Source organism: Polypterus senegalus, chromosome 12, assembly GCF_016835505.1.
Source record: "Polypterus senegalus isolate Bchr_013 chromosome 12, ASM1683550v1, whole genome shotgun sequence".
Lineage (NCBI taxonomy): Eukaryota > Metazoa > Chordata > Cladistia > Polypteriformes > Polypteridae > Polypterus > Polypterus senegalus.
The window spans coordinates 65,179,698-65,202,030 of NC_053165.1; the positions used below are offsets into that span (position 1 = coordinate 65,179,698).

General features: G+C 35.5%; 1 protein-coding gene across 4 annotated transcripts in view; it reads right to left on the reverse strand.

Moving 5' to 3' along the window:
- rilpl1 (Rab interacting lysosomal protein-like 1) overlaps positions 1–21,464 on the reverse strand; it is a 36,881-nt gene extending 15,417 nt beyond the window's left edge. For 3 of the 4 annotated variants that reach the window (XM_039772006.1, XM_039772007.1, XM_039772008.1), the window contains exons 1-7: positions 20,938–21,464; positions 14,977–15,127; positions 12,304–12,422; positions 8,740–8,958; positions 7,158–7,262; positions 3,263–3,435; positions 3,060–3,164 (exon numbers count right to left, since the gene is read on the reverse strand). In XM_039772006.1, coding sequence (XP_039627940.1) covers positions 3,060–3,164; positions 3,263–3,435; positions 7,158–7,262; positions 8,740–8,958; positions 12,304–12,422; positions 14,977–15,127; positions 20,938–21,225 — 1,160 coding nt within the window. In that variant the 5' untranslated portion in view covers positions 21,226–21,464. The remainder of the gene's footprint in view (positions 1–3,059; positions 3,165–3,262; positions 3,436–7,157; positions 7,263–8,739; positions 8,959–12,303; positions 12,423–14,976; positions 15,128–20,937) is intronic. The other variant, XM_039772009.1, reaches the window with a different exon arrangement.
- Between the last annotated feature and the right edge of the window lie 869 nt (positions 21,465–22,333).

A 22,333-nucleotide genomic window follows, 5' to 3' on the forward strand; every position in this document is an offset into this window, starting at 1 on the left:
GAAACATGTCTCTACTGTCCTGTTATGACGTCAGGCTGTGCATTGATGACTGTCTCAAAATTTATCACACAATATGTGTACTAAATCTACAGCAGTACAGCAGTAGACATTAGACATGCCTTTTCACTGTGTGCTACACATAACAGTATTTCCTGTTGGGAAAAAAAAAGTTTTTGTCTCGTTTTTCCTGGGGTAAACATAACATTAAGGAGTTTAATATGATGTATTTAATATACAATCATGAGATAATCTTTATATAGTCTCATTCTGTTATTCCTGCACAAGGGTTGATTTCCCATTGACCTTTAACCCATTAAATATTATGGGGCATGGACAAACATACAGCAAAAGCCCCCATGTATTTACATGTAGGGGGGAAAATGTGTTTTTTTTATCATGATAATATTTTTTATCAATTTTACAAATATTTTTCATATGGGATATTCTGTATAGAACTGTTCACAGCAATATTCATATTACTTATCAAGAGTCAAAATGGGTCTCTTAGTAGAGGCTACAGAATATTTATGACACAAATCAAGTTCTTGTGCCAAGAACTGTCTGCACTTAGTAAAGGTAAATGAGGCGTCATTTTGTTTTTACCGTAAATTGTTTACCATACTTGTATTACTCTGTCTTCTTCCTGTCTTTGTTCATTTGATATCAAATTGCTTTATTTTTGTCAGTACACAACACTGAAGTAAATGATACGAGATACTCTTCATGCTGCAGGGCTTTTATAGGCCTTTATTAATTTTTTCCAAGGAGTATTGAGAATTCTGATATTAATGATAAAGTTTATATTCCATTTTCACAGAAAATAGTTATTTTTTATTAATTTACTTCGAGTGTAACATCCAATGTTGAGATTCAATGCATTCTTCTTCTTCTTCAAGAATGATGAGACGATATGACACGGTTGTGTACAAAATGATGTACGGCACACTCCACATTTTAGAAATGGACTTGCTGGAGGAAAAAACAACCATCAGACAAAATCCATCTTCAACCCTGAGCATCTGCTAGTGGCAGGATGGGGAAGGCTTCTGTAACATGGGCAGTTCAGGGTAGGTAGAGGAAGGGCGAAGAGGTTACACTCCGTTATGAAAAACATCTCAACACGTGTGTTACACTTGCAGTTTCACTTGCTTAGGTGGCTCATAAGAGAGTGATTTTAGTGTGTGTTCTTCTAAACAAAAGACTGTATACCAGATATTGTATTTTTACATTCCTTTCATCATATCATATTACAAAAGGTAAAAATAACAAATCATACTTGCTTCCCCAAGAAATACTGTTGCAGCCTCGATAAAATTAATCAACAGCCACACCAATCTAATAGGCCACAGGTTACCTACTTCTTTTATAAATTAGGGGGGTGATATTATGGTCCTGGATGGTAGAGAGCCACAGTAGCTACTGGGTTTCATTCCAATCAACTGTTTAATTTGATGTTAATCGAACATAGACAGATTAACACAGTTTTCTATCTTCAACAGTCTCTTCTGTAATTAATAACTAGTGTATTACAGTCATTTATACTATTAATTGTTATGCACACATTTGTGATGTATTTATTTTTGCCCATTTTTACATATTAACAGAAAACTTTTCTGCCCAATCTATCTTATACTAAAAATATCTGACATCATTAATGAGACAAGGCCCTTTTGCCAAATAAAAAGATTAAGTGACAAAGTTTAAAACAAGATACAGCTGAAAGACTGGCCAAGAATGTTCTGACTACAGACAAAGAGAGGGAAGTATATGGAATGAAATCATTTATTGGGCTAATTCTATAAATAATATTTGAATAAGATTATTGAAATGAGGCAGAGGGAAAGCTATTTGCTGCGTCATTCGTTCACAAACTGTTTATTACATCTGAGTGCTGTCTTGTGTAGGAAGTCGCTGAGCCTTCAAATGTTTTCTCTGAAGCAAGTCGCCAGCACAGAATGGAAGAGTCAACTACTGAGCTGCAGACAATAAACTTGCCATTGTTCCAGTTGTACCAGACTATTGTTTTAAGAAATTATATCATGATTAAAAGTCAACCTAATTGCTATTTTTTCCCCATTGTCACTTGTTTTGAGGAGTGTAATTTTGGGCTAATATTGAGCTGCGAGATAATAAAATGTGCTCTGAGGTAGCGCTGACAATAATATTTGGTTATTTCTGCTTTATGTGAAGTTGTTTTATGTACAAATCAATCTCACTCAGAAAACTGAAGTCAAGGGACTTAAACCACAAGCAAAAACCAATTGTTTGTTCATTTAGTTAGACTGTGCATTAACTTTACAGGCAGCAGTATTACACTTTAGTATGAAGACAATAAGGGGGAATGGGATGAGGGCTTTGCGCTATTTAGACACCCCCCAAAGCTAATAATGAAGGAAAGGAGTTGAGGCTTATGATTGAGAAACACGTTCTGTGCTTAATTAAAATTTAATATACTGTTTATTTAAGACGATAAATTTGTAGTCTTTCCAGTTCTCAAGTAAAAAGAGGGAAGACGTGACACTGATTTAAAAAAGGGAGGCCAGGCTACTGAAAGTCATTTGAATGTGCTCCAGCCAGGTAAGTAGGACTATACTTGAAAACAACATGCTACATTATAACTTAGACGTTTACACAATGGAAGCTTTTGCCAACTTGATTTACTATGTAATGTGAGTAACGTTGTTGCTTTCTCATTTACTATTGTTTCCTTGTATACCAGACTCTTTAACAGGATGATATACATTTAATTTAGAAACGTCATAAATGACATAGCATGAACATGAACAGCCTAAATTGACATCAGAAGAAAATTATTGTAATTAATACTGAATAAATAGTACATTTTAGAATCTAATAATAATGTTTTACTCAAAAGGATTACTGTTTATTCCAATCTTATGTGTTTGCAGCTGTCAACATTGCAGCACAATTCATATATTCCTAAATCAGATGGAAAGGCCACACAGCCTTTCACAGTGGACATGCTATCAGTAAGAAGCAGTGGCAGCAAATAGTAATGCTTTAAGCTGTGAGTAAATCAGGGATGTAACAGCACTTACAGTCTTTTGATTCCCGACTCCGGCTGGGTAGCAGTTTTAGGCTGCAAGGATTGTGGTGGTGGTGGTGCAGGTGTAGCGGGTCCATTCTCTTCTTCATTTTCTTCACTGTTTCAAATGTAAAAAAGGACAATTCTGTCAAAAGTCATACCATGATAAAGTAATCCTAAAGGTGAGATGTGCAGCACTGCCGATTACTTGCATACCTTTTATAATACGCTAACTCCTCTTGTAACATAAAAACTTTGGATTTCAGCTCATTCCTTTCATGCAGAACATCCCGGAGCTCCTGTAGAGTGAAACGTGGTCTGTTTGGATCTTTGAGATCTACTAACATCTTCTCTGAGGTGATTAAATCCTCTTCGGCTACAGGCTCCTCCTAAAATAAATGAAGCATCTTACATTTTAGGCAATTCTTAATATTTTCTGAATTTTTACTTCATTCCTGATGTGTGTGTGTTTTTTTCCCCCAACTATATTCAAATGGGAAAAAAGTTACCATGATTTATACTTTCAAATAAGATCAACAATTAAAAACATTTTTGGAAAAATGTTCGTAAGAGATGATGCAGAGAATATTTACTTCATTTGTTCTTAATTTGCTTCTTCCAATTTACAAAACCACATCAGGCATGAAAAATATACAGCCTGTTTAATACTAATATGCACCCTTTAAGCTGTATTGTTAGTTTACTTAATGGAACAAAATAGATAGTAAGTATTAAAAATGTTTATTTCACTTCACCCTAAACCTTTGAGTGAAGTGTGCTTAGCACAACAAATGACACCAATTCACAAACTGGCAAACACACCATGCTTTCAGTTTTAAAAGATAAACTTGGTCATGAATAAATTCGGGCAATTAAATTTTTTTTATATATCTATACATGCATTTTAAATGATTATTCACTGTAACTTGATAAAGTTTTAATTGCTTTCTACTGTTACTGATCTAAGATGAATCTAGGCAGTCAGTGAGCAGTACTGTACTTAGATTAAACAATATTCACAAAAGAGTTACCAAATATCTACAATTTGTGATTTCAATTTAATCCCATAATCAGGACTCATGAGACTAGTACAATAAACTGAAAAAAAACAGTCTCATGATAATGAACGTAAAATCGCACTCAATTTGGATTAGTAAAATTCACACATCTGTACTTTTTGAAAATATTATTGAACTTATTAAAGATTAGATTAAAAAGGTAAGGATAAAAAGAAATTATGAACTGTGAACGTATTAGTTAATATTTCCTGCAGTTTTCTCATCATGTAATTGAAGCTAAACAAAAAGAAAACCCTTCATTCCAGCACAATAACCAATCTTAGGCCTTCTTTTGTTACACTGCTATATGTATACATAAGTTGTATATGATAAATAAACCTTGATTTGATATGGTAATTAGAGGAAAAGCAATGATCTAGACTGTATTCAACGTTTATGACAAGTTTTATAAATACAGCCCACAATTTACTATGCATGATTAGGTAAATTATGGGAAAATTACAGAATGTCAGAATGATAACGTACAATAGTCTGAAGCTGTGATCAGAGTGAGCTTTGCATCCTCCATTAAATTACTTTCAATTCTACGTGCAAAGACGTTGTTCCTACTAAAGACTGAGAAAACTGGTGAACTAAGTTTTCTAAACACATGTATTTCTAGCCGTTGTTCTGCAGTATTTGAGATAGCATTTAAATAATTTATGGTTTACATGCTCGAGTATGTAAAGCCAATGTACCTGCCACTTTATTGAATAAAAGCCATGCTTTTACATGCATGCTTGTCTATTGTAATTGAAAAAGTTTGCCCTCAGTTTTTCATTTGCTTTCTGCAACATCAGTCTAAGGATTTACAGATGTATTTGAACTTCACAATTATCAATTAAAATCACATTACTGATTTGCCAGTGTGGCTCATTTCTGTTTACTTCCAAAAAATTACATTGGCTTACAACTTGGGATTATTTTTGCTCAGAGTTACATGAATTCTGCATCTTTTTTTTCTGACTAGGTCCTTAGGAAAGTGAAACTCATTCCATCAGCCTTGGGCAGGGTTCCTACACTCCCTCATACTACAGTCACAATGCACATAAACATGAGAGAGAACATCTAAGCTCCACAAACAACACCAAGGCTGACATTTGAAAGCTGTGAGGGTTCAGTGCCAATCACTACACCACCATGACATCTCATGCTGTAAATAAAATGATTATTTCACAAACTGAAAAACAAATTAAAACCTAACAAATAATAAATGATAAATGCTGAGATGTAAAATTGTATTGCTGAGAATGGCACCAAATAAAACTGTAGGTACATATTAGGAAATCTTAGAAGTCATTGTTTCCCAAAAAAATGCAAGGGCATAGATACATTACAAAAGAGAAAAAATACAATAAAGCATCACCATACCCCTTTTTTAGATAAGTAAAAGAAAACTTACTGCAAATTAAATAAATAAAGATAAAGCAGTGGATCACTCAGGGTCTGCAAATCTGTAAAAGTCTATAGTATGATTAGTAAAGTTATCTGACCACAACTGTAATGCAATTTTTTAAACACCAAGACAGAAAAACATGCCCTTTATCACTGCAGTCGTGCCAGTCACTTATCACTGGCCATGCCACACTCCCTCTTTTACATTTCAACGCCTCCAACATCATCTCCTAAATTCAGCTTGCCACAGGATTTTCTGAACACCTCTGAACTAGCAGGCATGATGTGTATTCCTTAGCCACCTTTTTATTGCAATTTATTTGTTTCCAAGTGTAAACCTGACTTTATTTATTTTTAGAGTGTATTTATTTAAAATATTGATAAAATAGGGCTTGTAAATATTTTCAGCATTTTCATAGAAAGACAATATGCATATGTTTAAAAAAATTCAAATGGTGATTTCCAAGTAATTCAACTTGAAGTTGACACTAATGGAAAAATATCTGTGATGAAAGCCATGCATCTGTAATGACTCTGTCTCAGTGACCTCTTTTTTTTTGTACTAACCGTTTATTTAAAAATGTTTTATGATGCATTGTAGAACAAGAACCTGGACAGGCCACATTGTTTAAGACGTGGCATCTGTGTCACTAGCTTTTATTTGGGGGTAATGAGTACTGTATATATCTAAAGTGTCTCAGAGTCAAGTATGATTACAAAAAGGAAGTCCAACTGGAAAGAAAAATGTTGCGTGCTCAGAAGTCATTTTATAATTGCAGGCAAACTAAATATTGCAGTTTCACTAAAGAACATAAGACATTTAATAAAATTAGGCCATTTTAGTCCATCAAGCTTGTTAGGTTAGCTAATGGCTGGGTTGTCGTGATGTCTCCTCCATCATAATCTAAGTAGTTGTGCATTTCTGAATGTAGCACTTACGCTGTGTGATGCATCCCATTTGTAAAGTGTAATACAAACTACACATATGACAATACTTTTACAAGAATGGAGATAACACAAATGCTTTTGTCATAATAAACATGAAATTCCCACTTTCATTCAGTTACTTAGAAGTTGTTTCTTTTAATAAGAGCAGGTTGTATTAAAAATGTGTTACTACTTTTGAGTGTTGCACCAGTTTAAATTTATATTAATAATAACTACTTAAATATTTTTTATCTGCAGTATAAGTGAAGAGTTTAGTCTGGTAAATGGGGTGTTGCTTTAGATGCTCAGCATGACCTCTGGCTCTTCCTAATTCGTGAAAAGGTATTATTTTTTATAATTTACAATTAAAATGTTCATTTAAATGTATTAAAAATTACCAATGATTTTATACATTTATAAGAAGTCAATATATTGTTGGTAAAAATGCTGTACATCCAAATCACTTTTTTGGTTGAATCAGTTAATTTACGTACAAATTCCTCAGAATTAAAACCATGCTGTTCAACGGCAAAGAACAAGTAAAGCTATTTAACAAATTAAAAGCACTGCTTTAAAAAACACGAGCAAGCAGCAAGCAAAGGTTTATAAACAAAAAAGATGAAAATCTTGTGAGAAAAAAAAAAAAGCTGTGCATGACATTGTTTTTCATTTTCAAGCTGAATATTAATATTTGTTATAAAATATTCATCCGGTAAGCAATATTATTTTACCCACAAAACCTCTTCCTCCTCTGCCTCACTCTGATTATCATCCTCCTCTTCCTCTGTGAGGGGAGGCAACACAGATACTTGTTCCATCGGCTCTGGCGCAGTGGTCTAGGATTCATGAAAATGACATGGTCTTCATGCTAAATGTCAACAGTGGTGGCTGCAAATATTTTAAAAACTGCAATGCACAGTCGCACAAATGATATATTTATAGTTTAGATCATTACATTTTCTGCTTGCTACCTTCAGGAGTCTTACCAATACAATCAGAAGCATGCTGACAGTTTAAAGAAGAAGGTTAGCTCATCTGCCAAATATTAACAACCTACAATGTACACTGGTGTTAAAATGACGAGAACAAAGAGAGACACTGCAACAAGTTTTACATCCACTTGATGTTTTAAACTAATCCTATAAAGTACTAAAACCTCTTTTCTAAAAATATCCCCGTTATTATTGGCATTTGATTGTCACACATACATGTAGAAATCCAACTAACAAAAGACATGGTCCTCCTCACTGAAGCTCCTTGATTTACTTTTCTCTGAATACAAATTAAGCCATGGGCAGAACATTTTGGTTACTCCATACATACATTGACTACTTGGCAAGCTACTAAATAAAATATGTAGTGTTTTCAATCCTATTTTTTGTAAAAATTGACATATTTGTATGGAATGATTACAATAAAATTTATAAAAAAAAAATATGTAGTGTGATAACAATTGAAATAATTCTTAATGCTGGCGAGCAGTTAAGCAAAATGACCCCTTTTATTGGCTAACTAGAAAGATTACAATTTGCAGGACTGTTGAGGCAACTCAAGCCCCTTCTTCAGGTGAGATGTGATACAGAAACTGAAGTTCAGGTGTTTATATACACACTAGGACAGGAACAGCGTCGGAAAACATGGAAGTGAGTCATCTTAGAAGGGTCCCGAGTTGCTTCGACAGCCTGCATATTGTAATCTTTCTAGTTAGCCAATAAAAGGGTCATTTTTCTTGACTTCTCACTTCAGTCATAATGGCTAACCTGGTACAACACCCTAGTACTACTTAATGCTGGTTATAAACTAAAAAAAACACTCCATACATTACAAATGAAACACTCAAACCTAAGATACTCAATAATATACAATACATAAAACAAACTTTTGCTTATAAAGAAAATTGGCATCAATTCCAACTAAATATCTGAGGTTGTAGGATATAATGGTGGAAAGAGGTACAGAATGCAAAGGACTGATTTAATTTAAAAGTGCCCATACAATGTAGTAGCACTTGGTGTGTGGTAAATGGACTTTACTGTGTTGTTTTCTTGGATGCACAGTTTGTGGATTCAGTTTGCATCAGCAAAGGCATGTTGTTTTAAAACATTTAACAGGCAGCACCCCTTGTAAAGGAGTCAAAGTAATGCAAGCACCATGGTAGTCGATTTACAATGTTGGGGACTTAATTGTCAGGTGAAGAAATCAAATACATTTTACTTCATTTAGTATTTTCATTTTACACATCTTCCATCTGCCTAGGTAATTGCATTTCCTTAAAAATACAAAAATAATATACTCAATTTTTCCTGCTGTTACCTTGGGCTCCTCTCCATTCTGGTTTATCTCTCCTTGCACCTTTTCTCTTAATTTGACCAATTCAGTCCGAAGGCTTGCCATCTCCTGTTCTCTGGTTTGAAGGTACGCCTCTAATTCCACCTTCTGCTCGATGAATGCCTTGCCCTGTGCCTCCACAACAGTAATCTTGTGCCTGAGATCATGATTAATCTTCATCAAGCGATTCTGCTGTTGCTGTAACTGGAAAAACAAATGGAATCCAAATTAAACTCCTGTTTTTTTTTGCTTTGCCTATCATCTATGGGAGAGGAACAAAAGCTTTACATTCTCCAGTTTTTGACAAATCTCAACATTTTGTGGTCCACTGACATTGAAAACATGATATCTCCACAATTGGTCTCTGTGTGTCACAGTTTCTTGTGGACGATCTAGAGCTAAAACGGCTGGACTGAAAAATACCAAACTCGACACTTAAGTCTGTTATGAGATGACGATGTGCTGGTTAGTTTTTGAGCAAAATCGTGCAAGAAAAAGAGTCACTCTAGAGAAACCCTCATAGTGTAATTCTGCAATTAATTATGAATTCTTCTCGTCAATTGCTATTGTAATGACCTATTTTATGATCAGAAAGATTAGCATCAGAGCGGTAAATAATTACTGAAATGTCAGACAATACTTTGGATAACTTGGTTCCTGGGGCACAAAGCCTACTGACCCTCATGCCCAAAATATATATATATTTTTTTTGCTATCCTAATATACTACTGGGCAGTGTAGCCTTGTAACTAAGGTGCTTGGCAGTAAGTAACAAGGTCGCTATTCTAGTCCTAACCTTTCCCTTAGTGCTTTGTGCTGGTATTTATCATATAGAGATATACAATTGAAGGTAAACATCAGAACATTTGAAATTTGCCATTTTTTTCAGTTATGTCTCACCAAGAAATATAAATAAAAATACATAATTATTAACAATGTCACTGTTTTTCCAATTTGCTGATATTTACAAGTCAATGTGTATCATAATAATACCAAAGTGTCACTAGAAATTTGACTAAAAAACAAGCTTATAATTACATTGATTGTTGTCTCTATTATGGCAGACCTGCTCACAGCATTTTATAATATTTATATTTTTCTTGAACTTCTGTAACTAAGCATTTCACTAGGAGTATAATTGTCTGTGACAAATTCAATAAAATTTGATTTGACATGACCATGATGATAATTACATTAAAGCAGTCCTGTGGGCAAAACTACACAATTTTACTACTACACTTAAAATTGTTTCTCTCTGCTGCCTGCCCCAAGTACTTGGGTATAATGGGTACACAGTTTTTCCACCTTGCTGAATCAATCTATGATAATCTAAATATCTGTACTAACAGAGAAAACTTCACCAAATATTCCATTACTTATGTTGTATTTCTGTGACCTCCAATTTATTGAATACACTCCCTCATCAGTGTGTGATGCTCTGCCCGCCAAGCTTGTTCATAGTTAGATGCAAGACACACTTACTCTTCTTAGCTCTCATTTAACGTGGAGTTTTAATACTACAAAATACAGTATAATACTTCCTACCATATATAGATATGTCCAGTTTGATATTCTATAATGTTACAGTTATTTTGCTTTTGTCGTTCTACTCCTGATGTCACACTTGTGTAACACCACTTGGCCAAGATGTGTTCAGGGGAAAAAGCCTCAAAGGAACAAACCAAACTTAAGAGGACATCACCAGAGGCATTACTGGTGGGTTAATTAATGGATTGGTAATAAAGGAAGAACAATTTGTGCAGCATCCAATAATAGGAGGCTTAACTCTTTTTCATGTAACTGTTTAACACACTTGTGTTAAGGCACACAGAATAACAAGTATTTAACTATGACTAGATCTACAAATGGTCACATTATTTATTTTATTAGGTGCCTTAATGGCGAGAGCATCTGAAAGCTTTTTTTTTTTTGTTTTGAGATGCATTACAGTATATTTTTGTACAGCATATTTTTTCTGCCTTGTTTACTCTTAAATTCTTAATAGAAAGTGAAACACTTTGATAGCTACTGTACGTAGTGATAACTGAATAAAGTACTACATTAGCGCTTTGATAAAGTTATATATATAGGCTGAAATTATATAATTTTTTTGTTTTAATAAATCTCATTGCACATTCATATGCTTTGATTTAACAAAACAATGCCAATAACTTTTCAGAAACTACTGAAATAAAATAAAACAAGAAGTGGGTAGCACTCATGGACACAGGTTCAGTTTAATACTTTTGTAGGATTTCCCCATTGTTACTCAGCATCTAATAATCATTATATATATTTTAGGTCATTGTTCAATTATGAATTCTGATTTTTGTGTTTTATAAATGAAAGGTTTCTAACATTTTAAAATACAAATAAAAAAAAGCATATTACTAAATTTGATTCAATAAATAAAGTAATTTACGACAATAATAAAAGTTGACATTTTTGATCAGTTTTGGCTAAAGCATCCGTATTAGTAACTGGAAGATTTCTGGTTCAAATCCTGAGAGTCTGAGAAGGCCATTAACTCACAATTGCTCCAAGGGTGCTGAACATAAATAGCTGACCCCAAGCTTCTCTCTCCCCCTCTCTGTGTGTCTCTGAAGAGTAAGTTGGGGTATGCAAAAATGACAAGTTCCTAATGCAAAAAAATAGTACATGGCAAATAAAGAGAATTATCATTATTTACTGCTCCATTCTGGGTACGACGTTAACCCGCATCTCCAACTTGCAGGGAAAGCTAAGGGGTTGGTGGCAGGTTTGGCACTCCAGCCACTGTGCAGTAACCTCACACTGTTCCACTCAAACTTATGATGCCGAGGTGTTGCCCCGTTGCACGGCTGCACTCAGGTCCTAATTCGTGATCCTGAGGTTTTTCGTCGTGTGGTGGGTGTAGCAACGCGTTGTATCAGTGCTCCCAACCTCTCTCTGTTTCTCTCTCATTATTATTAATCCAGTTAAATAGGAAAAAGCCAGTGAGTTGATTTAAGTTTGACTTTAAGTTAACACAGTATGTTTGCAATGTGTATGTTCCTGGTCATCATTTATCAGAGCAATTTCTAACAAAATTAAAATAAGAGCCCTAGATAGAAGTGTTTACCTAAAGAGAATGCTTAGTTAAAGGAGGACTATATTTGTGTGTGAAATATGTTTTAAATCATTAAGAATAAAATCCAGTGCTGCCAATTTGTTCTGTAAAATCTGACTGTTATACAAAAATGTGTTCTGGGCTGTTCCAGATACAGAAGCCTTTTATGCTTAGTAAGTGAACTAGTCTTAAGATCTCTACCTTTCCATTGTCCATGATAAAGTTATTGGAAGCTTTTTCAGGAAAAATGCTGCTTTAGAAAGAATTTTAAATAATTAAAATGAATATATGCACACTTTCTAAGAAAGCAAAAAAAGACTACCAGTAATCAAATCTGTTTTTGATAATATCTTAGAAAATGCATAAGCTGACACAAATGCTTTGCTAAAAAGCCTCCACAATTTGCTCGTCTTGATATTGTAAGCCACTTGCTTAGATTCTGTCCTCAAAAGTAAACTTACTGCTTCGATGTCTTCATTTTTCAAAGACAGTTCCCTGTCTTTTGCACGAATCTCATCTCTCTGCTTGTCAACAACTTCTTTCAGTTTCTTCATCACCTGTCTTTCTCTTTCTGACATTCCTGCTCAACAAAAGATAAATACTCTTGTTAGTATCTTTAATTTACAACAATTCTATCATATAACTCACAAAAGCATTTAATTATCAACTGCAGTTTACTTTTAAATTTTTCTTGGAATACATCAATATAGTTCCATTCCAAAAATACTTACTTTTAAAAGGCACATTGTAAAGTGGTTTTTGACTGAAAACTATTAATAAGTATAATTTATTTTAAAATACATCTTATTTCATGTTTTATTCTACTTAAATGCTTTTAGCAGCATATATTCTAATGTGAATTGTTTAATACATTGTACAATATACCTTAAATCAATATTACACTTTAACTGCATTATCATGCTAAAATCTGCTTATTTAAAGATGACAAGGAAATGATTTCAGTATTCCAATACCTCTACAAGCCATTTTTTCTACATTTAAAACCAAATTTTAATAATATTTAGGATGCTAGTGAGAGAATTTAATAATAACAATGTACAATAAAGATTTATTTAAAAATATACAAAAATGTGAAAAATTTAAACGATCTCCCTAACCATAATAGCTAGATAGCTCGCCAAGATACTCTTGAATTTTAGTAAGGACTATTCAATGTCCTCAAGAGCCAAAATAACCTTGAAAAACTGTGCCAGATATTTGCGTCGACATTAATATCCAAGAGACACAGTTGTGTTTAAAATTAGACCTCAGCCTGACGCTAAAGTAAGTCATAGTGAAAAACAACACACAGAACACAGGAAAAATTAAATTACGAGGCATTAAATTAGTACAGAGCCACAGGGGCCTTTTAATATAACATCAATTTTATATTCTGTAGATTCTGAACAGATAAAGTTCTGAGCTCTAAGTAAGAGTAAACTGAAGAATATTGTTTGCTGTGAAAGCTCATGCTTGTCAGTCTAAATTTGAGAAGTTTCCTTTCACCATGTCATGCAAACTGACACGTTTAATAGCATGTTATAATGGTCTAAAGTCAGATGTCTTACAAGCGGGAAGAACTGAAGTTAAACTGCATATTGTTCTCAAGTTCTGGTCAAAAAAAAAAACAACAACAGATCTTATCAGTAAGATGGAGTTACACTCTTATTTATTTAAAATATGAAACCTTTTGGTTTGAGAAAACAGCTTCTCCAGAGATCTTAGATTTAGGGATCTTTAGCACTGTGGAAAATAAGTGTTTTCATTGGGAAGTGAATATATGGGTAATAGAATATCCCACTCAGTCTGTAACTACTCCATACGGGTTACTATGGAAATGAAGTCTAGGACTTCTTAGATCTCTGTAAGCCCCGCTAGGTGTGAATCATTAGCTACACACTGTTGGAGTTGTAACAAGAAGAAACAGGTCGTTCAAAACTCATTAAAAGATTTATTGTCATTCCTGCCAATTGCACATTGAAAAGCCGATCATGGGCTTCTCATTTCAGACAATAAACCTTTAAGCAGTCAACAATATGATTTGTTTGCTAAGAATTTCAGTTAATAAATTCTCTTGAGTTCTTTGATCAGTGAAAGAACTTAGTTAATCAATCAGCACCCTAAACATAGGCCTATGTATTTCTACTGGTTATGCTTGAATTGCCAATCCTTTTTCATTTAAACATACTTTTTTCTGATATAATTATCAATTGCTTGAGCTCATGCGTCCATGTAAAATTGAAGAGATGGACTAAAACATGTTAACTCCAGTATATATTATACCTCTATAAAAATGATTTCTGAGATATTTTCTAATCTCAATAAAGAACAACAGATTGAGTTGAAAGGGGAGTACAACTTTTGTATTTTAAAGAGTACTAAAGGAAATAAAATACATGCTCAAAAATGGAAGATGTGTTCTGAGCCAAAGAGAATTCTAAATGTGGCTGTTGTTGGGTTTACTTGAACATAAAAGAGCTAAATACGTGCCCGTTAGGCTAACGGCTAACTTTAAAGTGGCCTCATATGAGTGTCATCTGGGATATCGCATTTGCATTGTGCCCGGTAAAAGTATTGGCCCGGACCATCTGTAATAGAATAAGTGGGCTCAATAAATGAATAGTGCAATTATCTCCTTATTCAAAAATGAAGAATTCTGCAACAATTATTTTTTCTTACATATCTAGTTTATTCTGTGGTCAGTTGTAATGCATACCCATGACTCGTATGACAAAGGCTTACAAACATTTTAGTCAGAGGCACTTGTTGTTTAGTCAGAAAACAGGAGAGAGGTCACTAGTGACCCATTGTATCCCTTGGTACTAAGACTATTTAGACTGTACTTCCTTGTTTGTTCTCTTACACCTGTTTATACGCGAATGTATACAGGCAGTATGGCCCTCTCAGTTAAAGTATTGTAACAGAAAGTCACATAATAAATACTGAACTGCACTACTGCTCATATTAACAAAGTGCATTAGAATGTACTATATAATTTAAAAGGTTCTTGTTGTCTATACATATAAAGCAGTGAAATGTTTTGACAAACCTCAATCTACTGTGTACACCTAGTAAACACCACACAGAAGGGGCAATATGACATGTTTTTAAAGCCCCACCTAGTCACCATGTACCTTCTTGTCTTTTAAAGTCTTCTTCCGTCATGCTGGTGTCCTTCTGAGACAAATTTGTAAGAAGGTTCTTGTTCTCCTCTTGAAGCTGTGCAATCTGTGTGAGAAGATCTTGGGCTTCACCTCTCCAGACATCCTCCACCAACTCCAGCTCCTGGAGTATTAAGGTGGAAAGAAATTTTCACCATGCAAAGCAAAGAGATTAATCGTAACCATTTTCTGCTTTTGTGTTCTGAGTCTGACTCGGTGGCAAACGCTACATCTTAGGACTACCAGGAGAAAATACCAAACAAGAGTAGATTAACTAACCTGTACGTTTATTTTAATTCTGCTTCAATTATTAATAAATAAGTAGCAGTTTTAAATATTGCATTGTCAAGTTATACTTTTCTTTCTTTATTTGGACTCACGGGTGGTTTATTTAGTACATGAAGTGAAAACAATGAAGCAAGCAGTATATCACTCTTTAATTTAATATTGTTTTTTTATCAGTATGATACTGTGAGTTTCCCCTTGGGATTAATAAAATATCTATCTATAATAAAACAGAGATTAATCAATATAAATATCTTCTCAACACTGGAAGCTTTTATTGAGCAAATGTGACCATTCCAAAAGAAGTATTGTAGTCTCTCAACTGTGCTGCTGAATGATGGCACTTTGGCTTACAGACCTAACTGCCTGTATTACAGTCATGTGTTCTAGACATAAATAAATCAGTTAAAAGTAATTTCTGCAAGTTTGAAAATGACATTTAAATAGTAAAGTCATTCTGTTACACCAGATTTGGGTTCTGGTTCAATCTTCAGTTGTGGGGTTGTGTTCTAAGTTTGAAAGTTTGCTTGGTAGTAGGTACACAATTCCAATCTTAAAATAAAACCCACAGCACTCAAAGGGCAAAGAATGGTTTTAAAGAATTAAGAAATTTTGCTCAGTTGTCAAATATGTCCATAACATTTTCGACTCCATTGTCGTATTCTTGTTTATGGCAAAAGAAAAATCATTTTGTAAACTGACCTAATCCAAGCTGATTCTATTGTGAGGAGACAGAGCACGTCTTGTTTGCTGGAAAGAGAACTAACTAGATTAGTAAAAATCTGAATGTTTCAATACACTTGTAACACCTGAAAAGCTGTAACAGATTTATTTAGCAAAAAATGAATTTCATTGACATACTTTGACATCATAGGCTCACAGGATTTGAGTTGATGTTTACATCTAGAATGTCTAAATCATTATTCTGTAGTTTAAACAAAGATCATTTTATAGGCAAAGCAGCTGAATATTCTGTCCATCAATTGCTAAAACAATAATGGTAATTCTGAGACTTATTTCTACTATAGTGTCAAGACTTACTGGATGTGTTAAAGTATGAATAAGGACTGAAGATTACATTTATATTTAAATTGCATACATGACAAACACCATTAGGTAAATGCTTCCAAGAGATGCTTGTATATTCTTTTAGGAAGGTGTAAATCATTGGGCTGTGCCAGGACACTGCAAAAATCTACACGTCTGCCTAAAAATGTCACTTGGCACCTGCTGTACTGTCTGTGATTATATATTTAGACACAGTGTAGTGCTTATATACAGAGACAGAGAGCATACAGTAGCGTGTGTATGTGTGTGTGTGTATATATATATATATATATATATATATATATATATATATATATATATAGTTGGAAATCCACAAAGGGAGGGAATGAATCACGTATCATAAAGTAGTTTTTATGCCTGAGCTTTCAGCTCCTGCCAGTAGCCTTCATCAGCTCTCTGCCACTTTTGGCCTTAAAAACAAGAAATCGGCCGCAGAGACACGAAACGCAGTTTATAGCATTCCATGCAGTTCTTGCCCAGCGGTATACATAGGACAAACGTCCAAAAGAATCGCAACACGTATACAGGAGCATCAAAACACGGTCAGAAGGAAGGACTCACGATCACTGATTTATACTCACACAAATTCAACCGGACATACATTTAACTGGGGCAATGTACAAATAAGATTTAAAGCCAGTAATAAAAGTGCCAGAGAGCTGGCTGAATCTTGGCTATTAAACGAAAACGCCACTAACAGACATTTGGACATGAACCCAGCATATGCAAACTTAAGAAGAAGATAACTTCTCATAATAAAAAACTCCTCATAATAAATAAAACTTTATGACCAACACCCTCCTAACCCCACCTCATAGTATATATATATATATATATATATATATATATATATATATATAATAAAAGGAGGATAAATTGTCCACTAGTAGGTTACATTATACAAGAAAGAATATCATTTTACGGTAGGATTTAAGAAAGCCTTTTGTTAGTGTGTTCCATGCTATTATTTACAACATCAGCTGCAATTAAAATATGGCTACCTAACATTTTTAACTTATCAGTCCATGTCTGGCTTATTTTCATTTCCAAAGACATTACCCTTGCAACCCCTAAATCAACTAAGTACAAGGTTATCATGCAACAGTTGTAACTAACAAGTTATCTGTCAGCTCCCTGGAAATTAATTTGACAGAAAAATGTCTAGGAGCACAAAATCATTAAGCAATAGTACACAGCTTTCAGTGACAATTGTGAACATTCAGGATCCCAATCCAAAATCCAATTATTCCAAGTTGAATTATATAATATTGAATAATACAAATAATCCATCCATTGTCTAAACCTGCTTTGTCTTGACCAGCATCACAAGTAACTTGAAGAGCATCCCAGCAAGTATAAGGAACAAGGTAGGAACAATCACTGGACAGGTCACCAGTCCATCGCAGAGCGTTTTAAAAATAATGGACAAATAAATATTTTAAAACATTTAGAGTTCATTCCAGTTCTAAAAAGTAGTGTACTCATTTATTCAAAACATATTTTGTGTGCTAGGCTGCACTGTCAGTTATCTACAGAGAAAAGTAACAAATAGATGCCAATGTAACAATGTTATATTCAATGTATAAGACAAGAAATAACTTGATAAACTTGACATTTGTATAACAGTAGTCACAAACAATACATGGAGTTTGTTCCGTATTAGACACCCCAAGGTAAAATGCTTCTTCATTGTACAGTAAGTAGCACACATGTGAATAAAGTTCCATTCCTTGTGACTGAATGATAAAGACTGACTCATGGCTCAATGTAATGGCATCAGTTAGACGACATAACAGCATCTTTAAGGTATAATTAAAGAATCATCAAGATATTTGTGTCCTTTGCTAGATAGTGCTGAACTAATTTACTGTTCATCCTTTATTGTGCAAAAAAAAAAAATAATAAAATATATATATATATATATATATATAAAAGTCATCAGGTATGAACTTAGAAAAACAAACAGTCTGTAACTCCTAGATTAATTTTCAACTGTGAAAGTGTGCTAATTAACCAAACTTAATGCACATATACTACTAAAGCAGACCTTGGGGATCCACTTTGCTCTGCTCTGATACACTAACTCCATGCTGGAGCTTTAAGAGGTTCCTAAAAATAAACTATGATTAAATGTGCCTCCCACAGTCTGTCATGAGCTTTTCCTCCTACAGACTGCTAAAGTCAAAGCTATAGGTGCTATTGTTATAGAGGTTAGATTTGTTAAAACTAATCTTTGGCCTAAGGCAGACAAAGCCATTCTCTCAGTCCCTTTGTTACAGTTGTATCTCAGAACTCCTCTGCTCTGTTTTCAGAATTTCACCAAGCATTCCAGTTCTCAGTGTTTTCATTCCACAGCCTTGAACGTCTCTCTCTAGACTATCATCTCCTTTATCTCTCATTAAATTTATCTTGTAATCTTGCAGTGGGGACTTGCAGTATCTCTATCCTGACTCACCCTCTCTAGAGATGTACAACTGCTACATATGTTTGTGTTTCTGCCTGGGCACAGCCTTTGCTAAAAATTGTTGACCTCTCGGAGACATCTCCTTTTTAATGACTCCAGTGACCCCCGACTTCCATCCCTGATTGCCCGTCTAAGGCTTCATACTCTCCGATTCTTTATCCCAACTTTTCCAATCCATTGCGGGGCCCCGATTTTCTTGCTGTGTGGGTTCTTCATCTGCTCGGCTTAAGATTATCAAGCAGGAGGGTGACATGTGATGGTAATGAATACTACCAGCATGCCACTGCCTTATTTTCAGGACATATATAACAGAAGCTACTTATGAGATACAAACTTACTAAAGACCTCAACCAACTTTTCTCACTCCTCCCTTCTGGGATAAAATTTAGAAACATTCACAATCATATAGTTAATTCAAAAAGTTTACATTCACGGGTTATAAGATTACTCAACAGCCAGATGTAACAAATACTGTTATGTGTTCTTGTATACACTGTATATAGTTGCATGTAGTATAAATGCTACATTCTGTGTATGTTTTGTGCTAGTATTGTATTAAACTATTGTATTAAACTGGTGCTATTCTGAGGTGACTGACAAGTAAAAATTTCCTTTGTACTACGTATACATGACAGTAAACATGAACTTAACTGTTCTCTAAATATTTTAAGTGTAGAGCCTTGTTTTCTAGTCTAGTCATTTGTCTTTCTTACTTTCGAAATGCCCATATACTAACTCTGGCCATCAGGGATCACTCTCTCATTTCTGTCCTACTTTAAGAAGTTAAGTCATCCAACTCATTTAAGGCCCTCTCTGTCTTTTGACTCCTGCGCTCAGGACCTCTGGTATCACATACTGTGCGGATGTCTTTCTCCCAAATGTTATAGGCTAAAAGAGGACTTCTTCTTCTTCTTCTTCTTATGCTGGTAACATCAAGCCTCCCACTTCCACAAACTCTACAACCACAGAAACTAATATCTCAGTAAACCTTTACAGGAGCTCAAGCCTGTCATTCTGGAGACACCTGTATTCCCTCCTTTACAAAGCTCCACTGTCTGTCTATCACCCTATAAGTCACTGATTTCTGAATACTTTGCTTCCTAAATATATTTTTCTCTCTCCTTTAAATCAACTCTTCTTAAATTTTGCTTTCTGAGCCCTTGTTTCAAGGTTCCATTTTTCCCAGCAGCCTTCCCGTGGTAACCTCAGCCTCACAAATCTATTGCTTTTCAAGGGACATATCTCATGACGATCTTAATTTGGTGGCCTTGATGTCCATCTCCTTTCTCTCACTTTGAGAATATTTGCCTTACCGCTCTTGCTATATGAATATGGCTGTCTCCTTTATACGTGGCCATCCTTCTACAGGAAGCTCCATCTCCTAGCCATCCTGCTGTCTGGGAGACCTCTGTAAACTTGACTTCCTTCCTTTTTTTGGTGGATCTATCTGTTTTACTTCAAGGAATCCCAATTCCTATTTAAGTTTTCTTTTTACTGCATAGGCCCACCCTCAAGACTCCAATATAAGACTAGTGTCTGCCTTGCTGTTCTTAATAACCATTATATATCAATTATATGATCTCAAGCTCTCTGAGCACAGACAGTTGGAAGTGGAACCTTGTCTAACTTTCTCAAATCCCTGGTCTTCGTAGCCTCTTCATAAGGAAACTTCAAACTACCAGTCCTCCTCCTTTGCAGAGGACCCTGGCTTCATCACACTGAGACAATCTCATCACTTAAATCACTTTATAGCACTGTCTCTCTCTTATTTGGGGAGATTCTCCTCCTAGGATTTCTTGCCACCAACCACTTTTGAGGCAGGATTGCTGTCCAGCTTGAACATGAAAGACCCCCCCCCAAGTTATCCCGTTACTGCTCCTTCTGGTGGCTCCCATTAGCCACCCCTGAAACATGTCTCCTAATTCTGATCATTGCTCCACTGTTATCACCCCCAATTACTATAGGGACCACTGTATCTCATTCCTCTACGCTACTTTCCAGACACGCCGCATTTCAACTATCTTGCCAATTTCCTAGGGAACTCTTTCCGTTAACAGTACGTCTTCCAATTGTGCTTTATTTTAGGGACACCCGCATTTTAAAGCACTCCCCAGTACCTTCTGGTGCTTCTTCTCTTTCTCCAGGCGGTCCATCCTCTCCAGGCGCAGCCGGTCCAGCTCCAGCCTCAGCTCCTCGGTCTCGGGGCTCATACTGTTTCTGCTCACCAGGACCTCCAAGATCTCCAGCACCCTCACCACCTTGGGCATTAACCTCGATAACGCTTCGCAGCCGTACTGGTCGAGGATGCGCTCAAATTCCTGTCCCACCAAAGCCGCGATATCGTACACGTCCATGACCGTCAACTCCGCCGCGTTCTTGTGCAGGGCCGATCCCAGGTCCTCCATAACTGGCCGCCTGTCCTGTCCTGTCCTGTCCAGTCCTGTCCTGCGCCGCCACTCCGCGATCTCCTTATTGGAGTAAGCTACTAATGTCTTCCGAAGCTGAACAGTTTAGGCGACTTTGTCTGTCCCACTCTTTTCCACTCGAGCTCCCATTGTGACATTAACGCGATTGAGCTCACTGGAGTGCACAGTTGCGACGCCCCATAACCCTCCCGAAAGTGAGGCACCAGGCTCGAGCTCGGCACTCGCGCACTGCGCATGTCACAGGCGCGGGTGGCGTGCACGCGCGCACGCGGGGGCGGGAGACCTCCAGGCGAAGTCCGCGCGCCAAAATTAAAAGTCGGCTGGGTGTCCGTCAAAGTCGCAATTTAGAAAAGCTCATGTGATTAAAGAAAAAAAATAATTCTCTACCAACATTATGAAATATCAGGTGATTCTTTTATGGGAAGATCATATTCTTCAGTGTTTATTAACCCCAAGTGAATAGTTTTACAGTGTAATAGGGCAAGAGCTTCACTACGAACTTCGAAATGGATATAGTCGTACACCTGCAGTAGAGGAGCGCAGATCTAGTGCGGATAAAGTTCATTATTTATTTCTATTAATTATCCTTTCTTAATTCCATGAATGCTGTTCATTAATGTGTGTACAATTCTTAGACGTACTGTACTTAATACAAATTTTCATTATTGGTTCTTTAAAAATATTTTGGCTAGTAACACTTTACTGCTTCCATTCAGGCATGTTAAGCCTTTCTAAATTTAACTGCGATATAGTCATGCCAGCCTCAGTTGATGGTTGTTGGCATTGGTTTCAATCAACGTTTTATTTAACAGAATCCAATCTGTGCCTGTTATTAATCTCTTCTCTTGGTTATTCTGGTTGTCTCTTAAATGTTTTAAGTGTTGATGGTACTCCAGAAACACCAAATGACGCTTCCTTGGACTTTTCAGCCTCTTGTTTTATACTCAGGAATAAAGCTTTAAGGGTCAGCTCCTCTTCATGGAGTACTAGTGCTGTATTTGCATTGATATTTTGGAAATTACTGTTTCCTTTGCTGTCTTATTGGGCAACACACCTTCATATTTGCTGCTTTTAATCCAACTCTGCT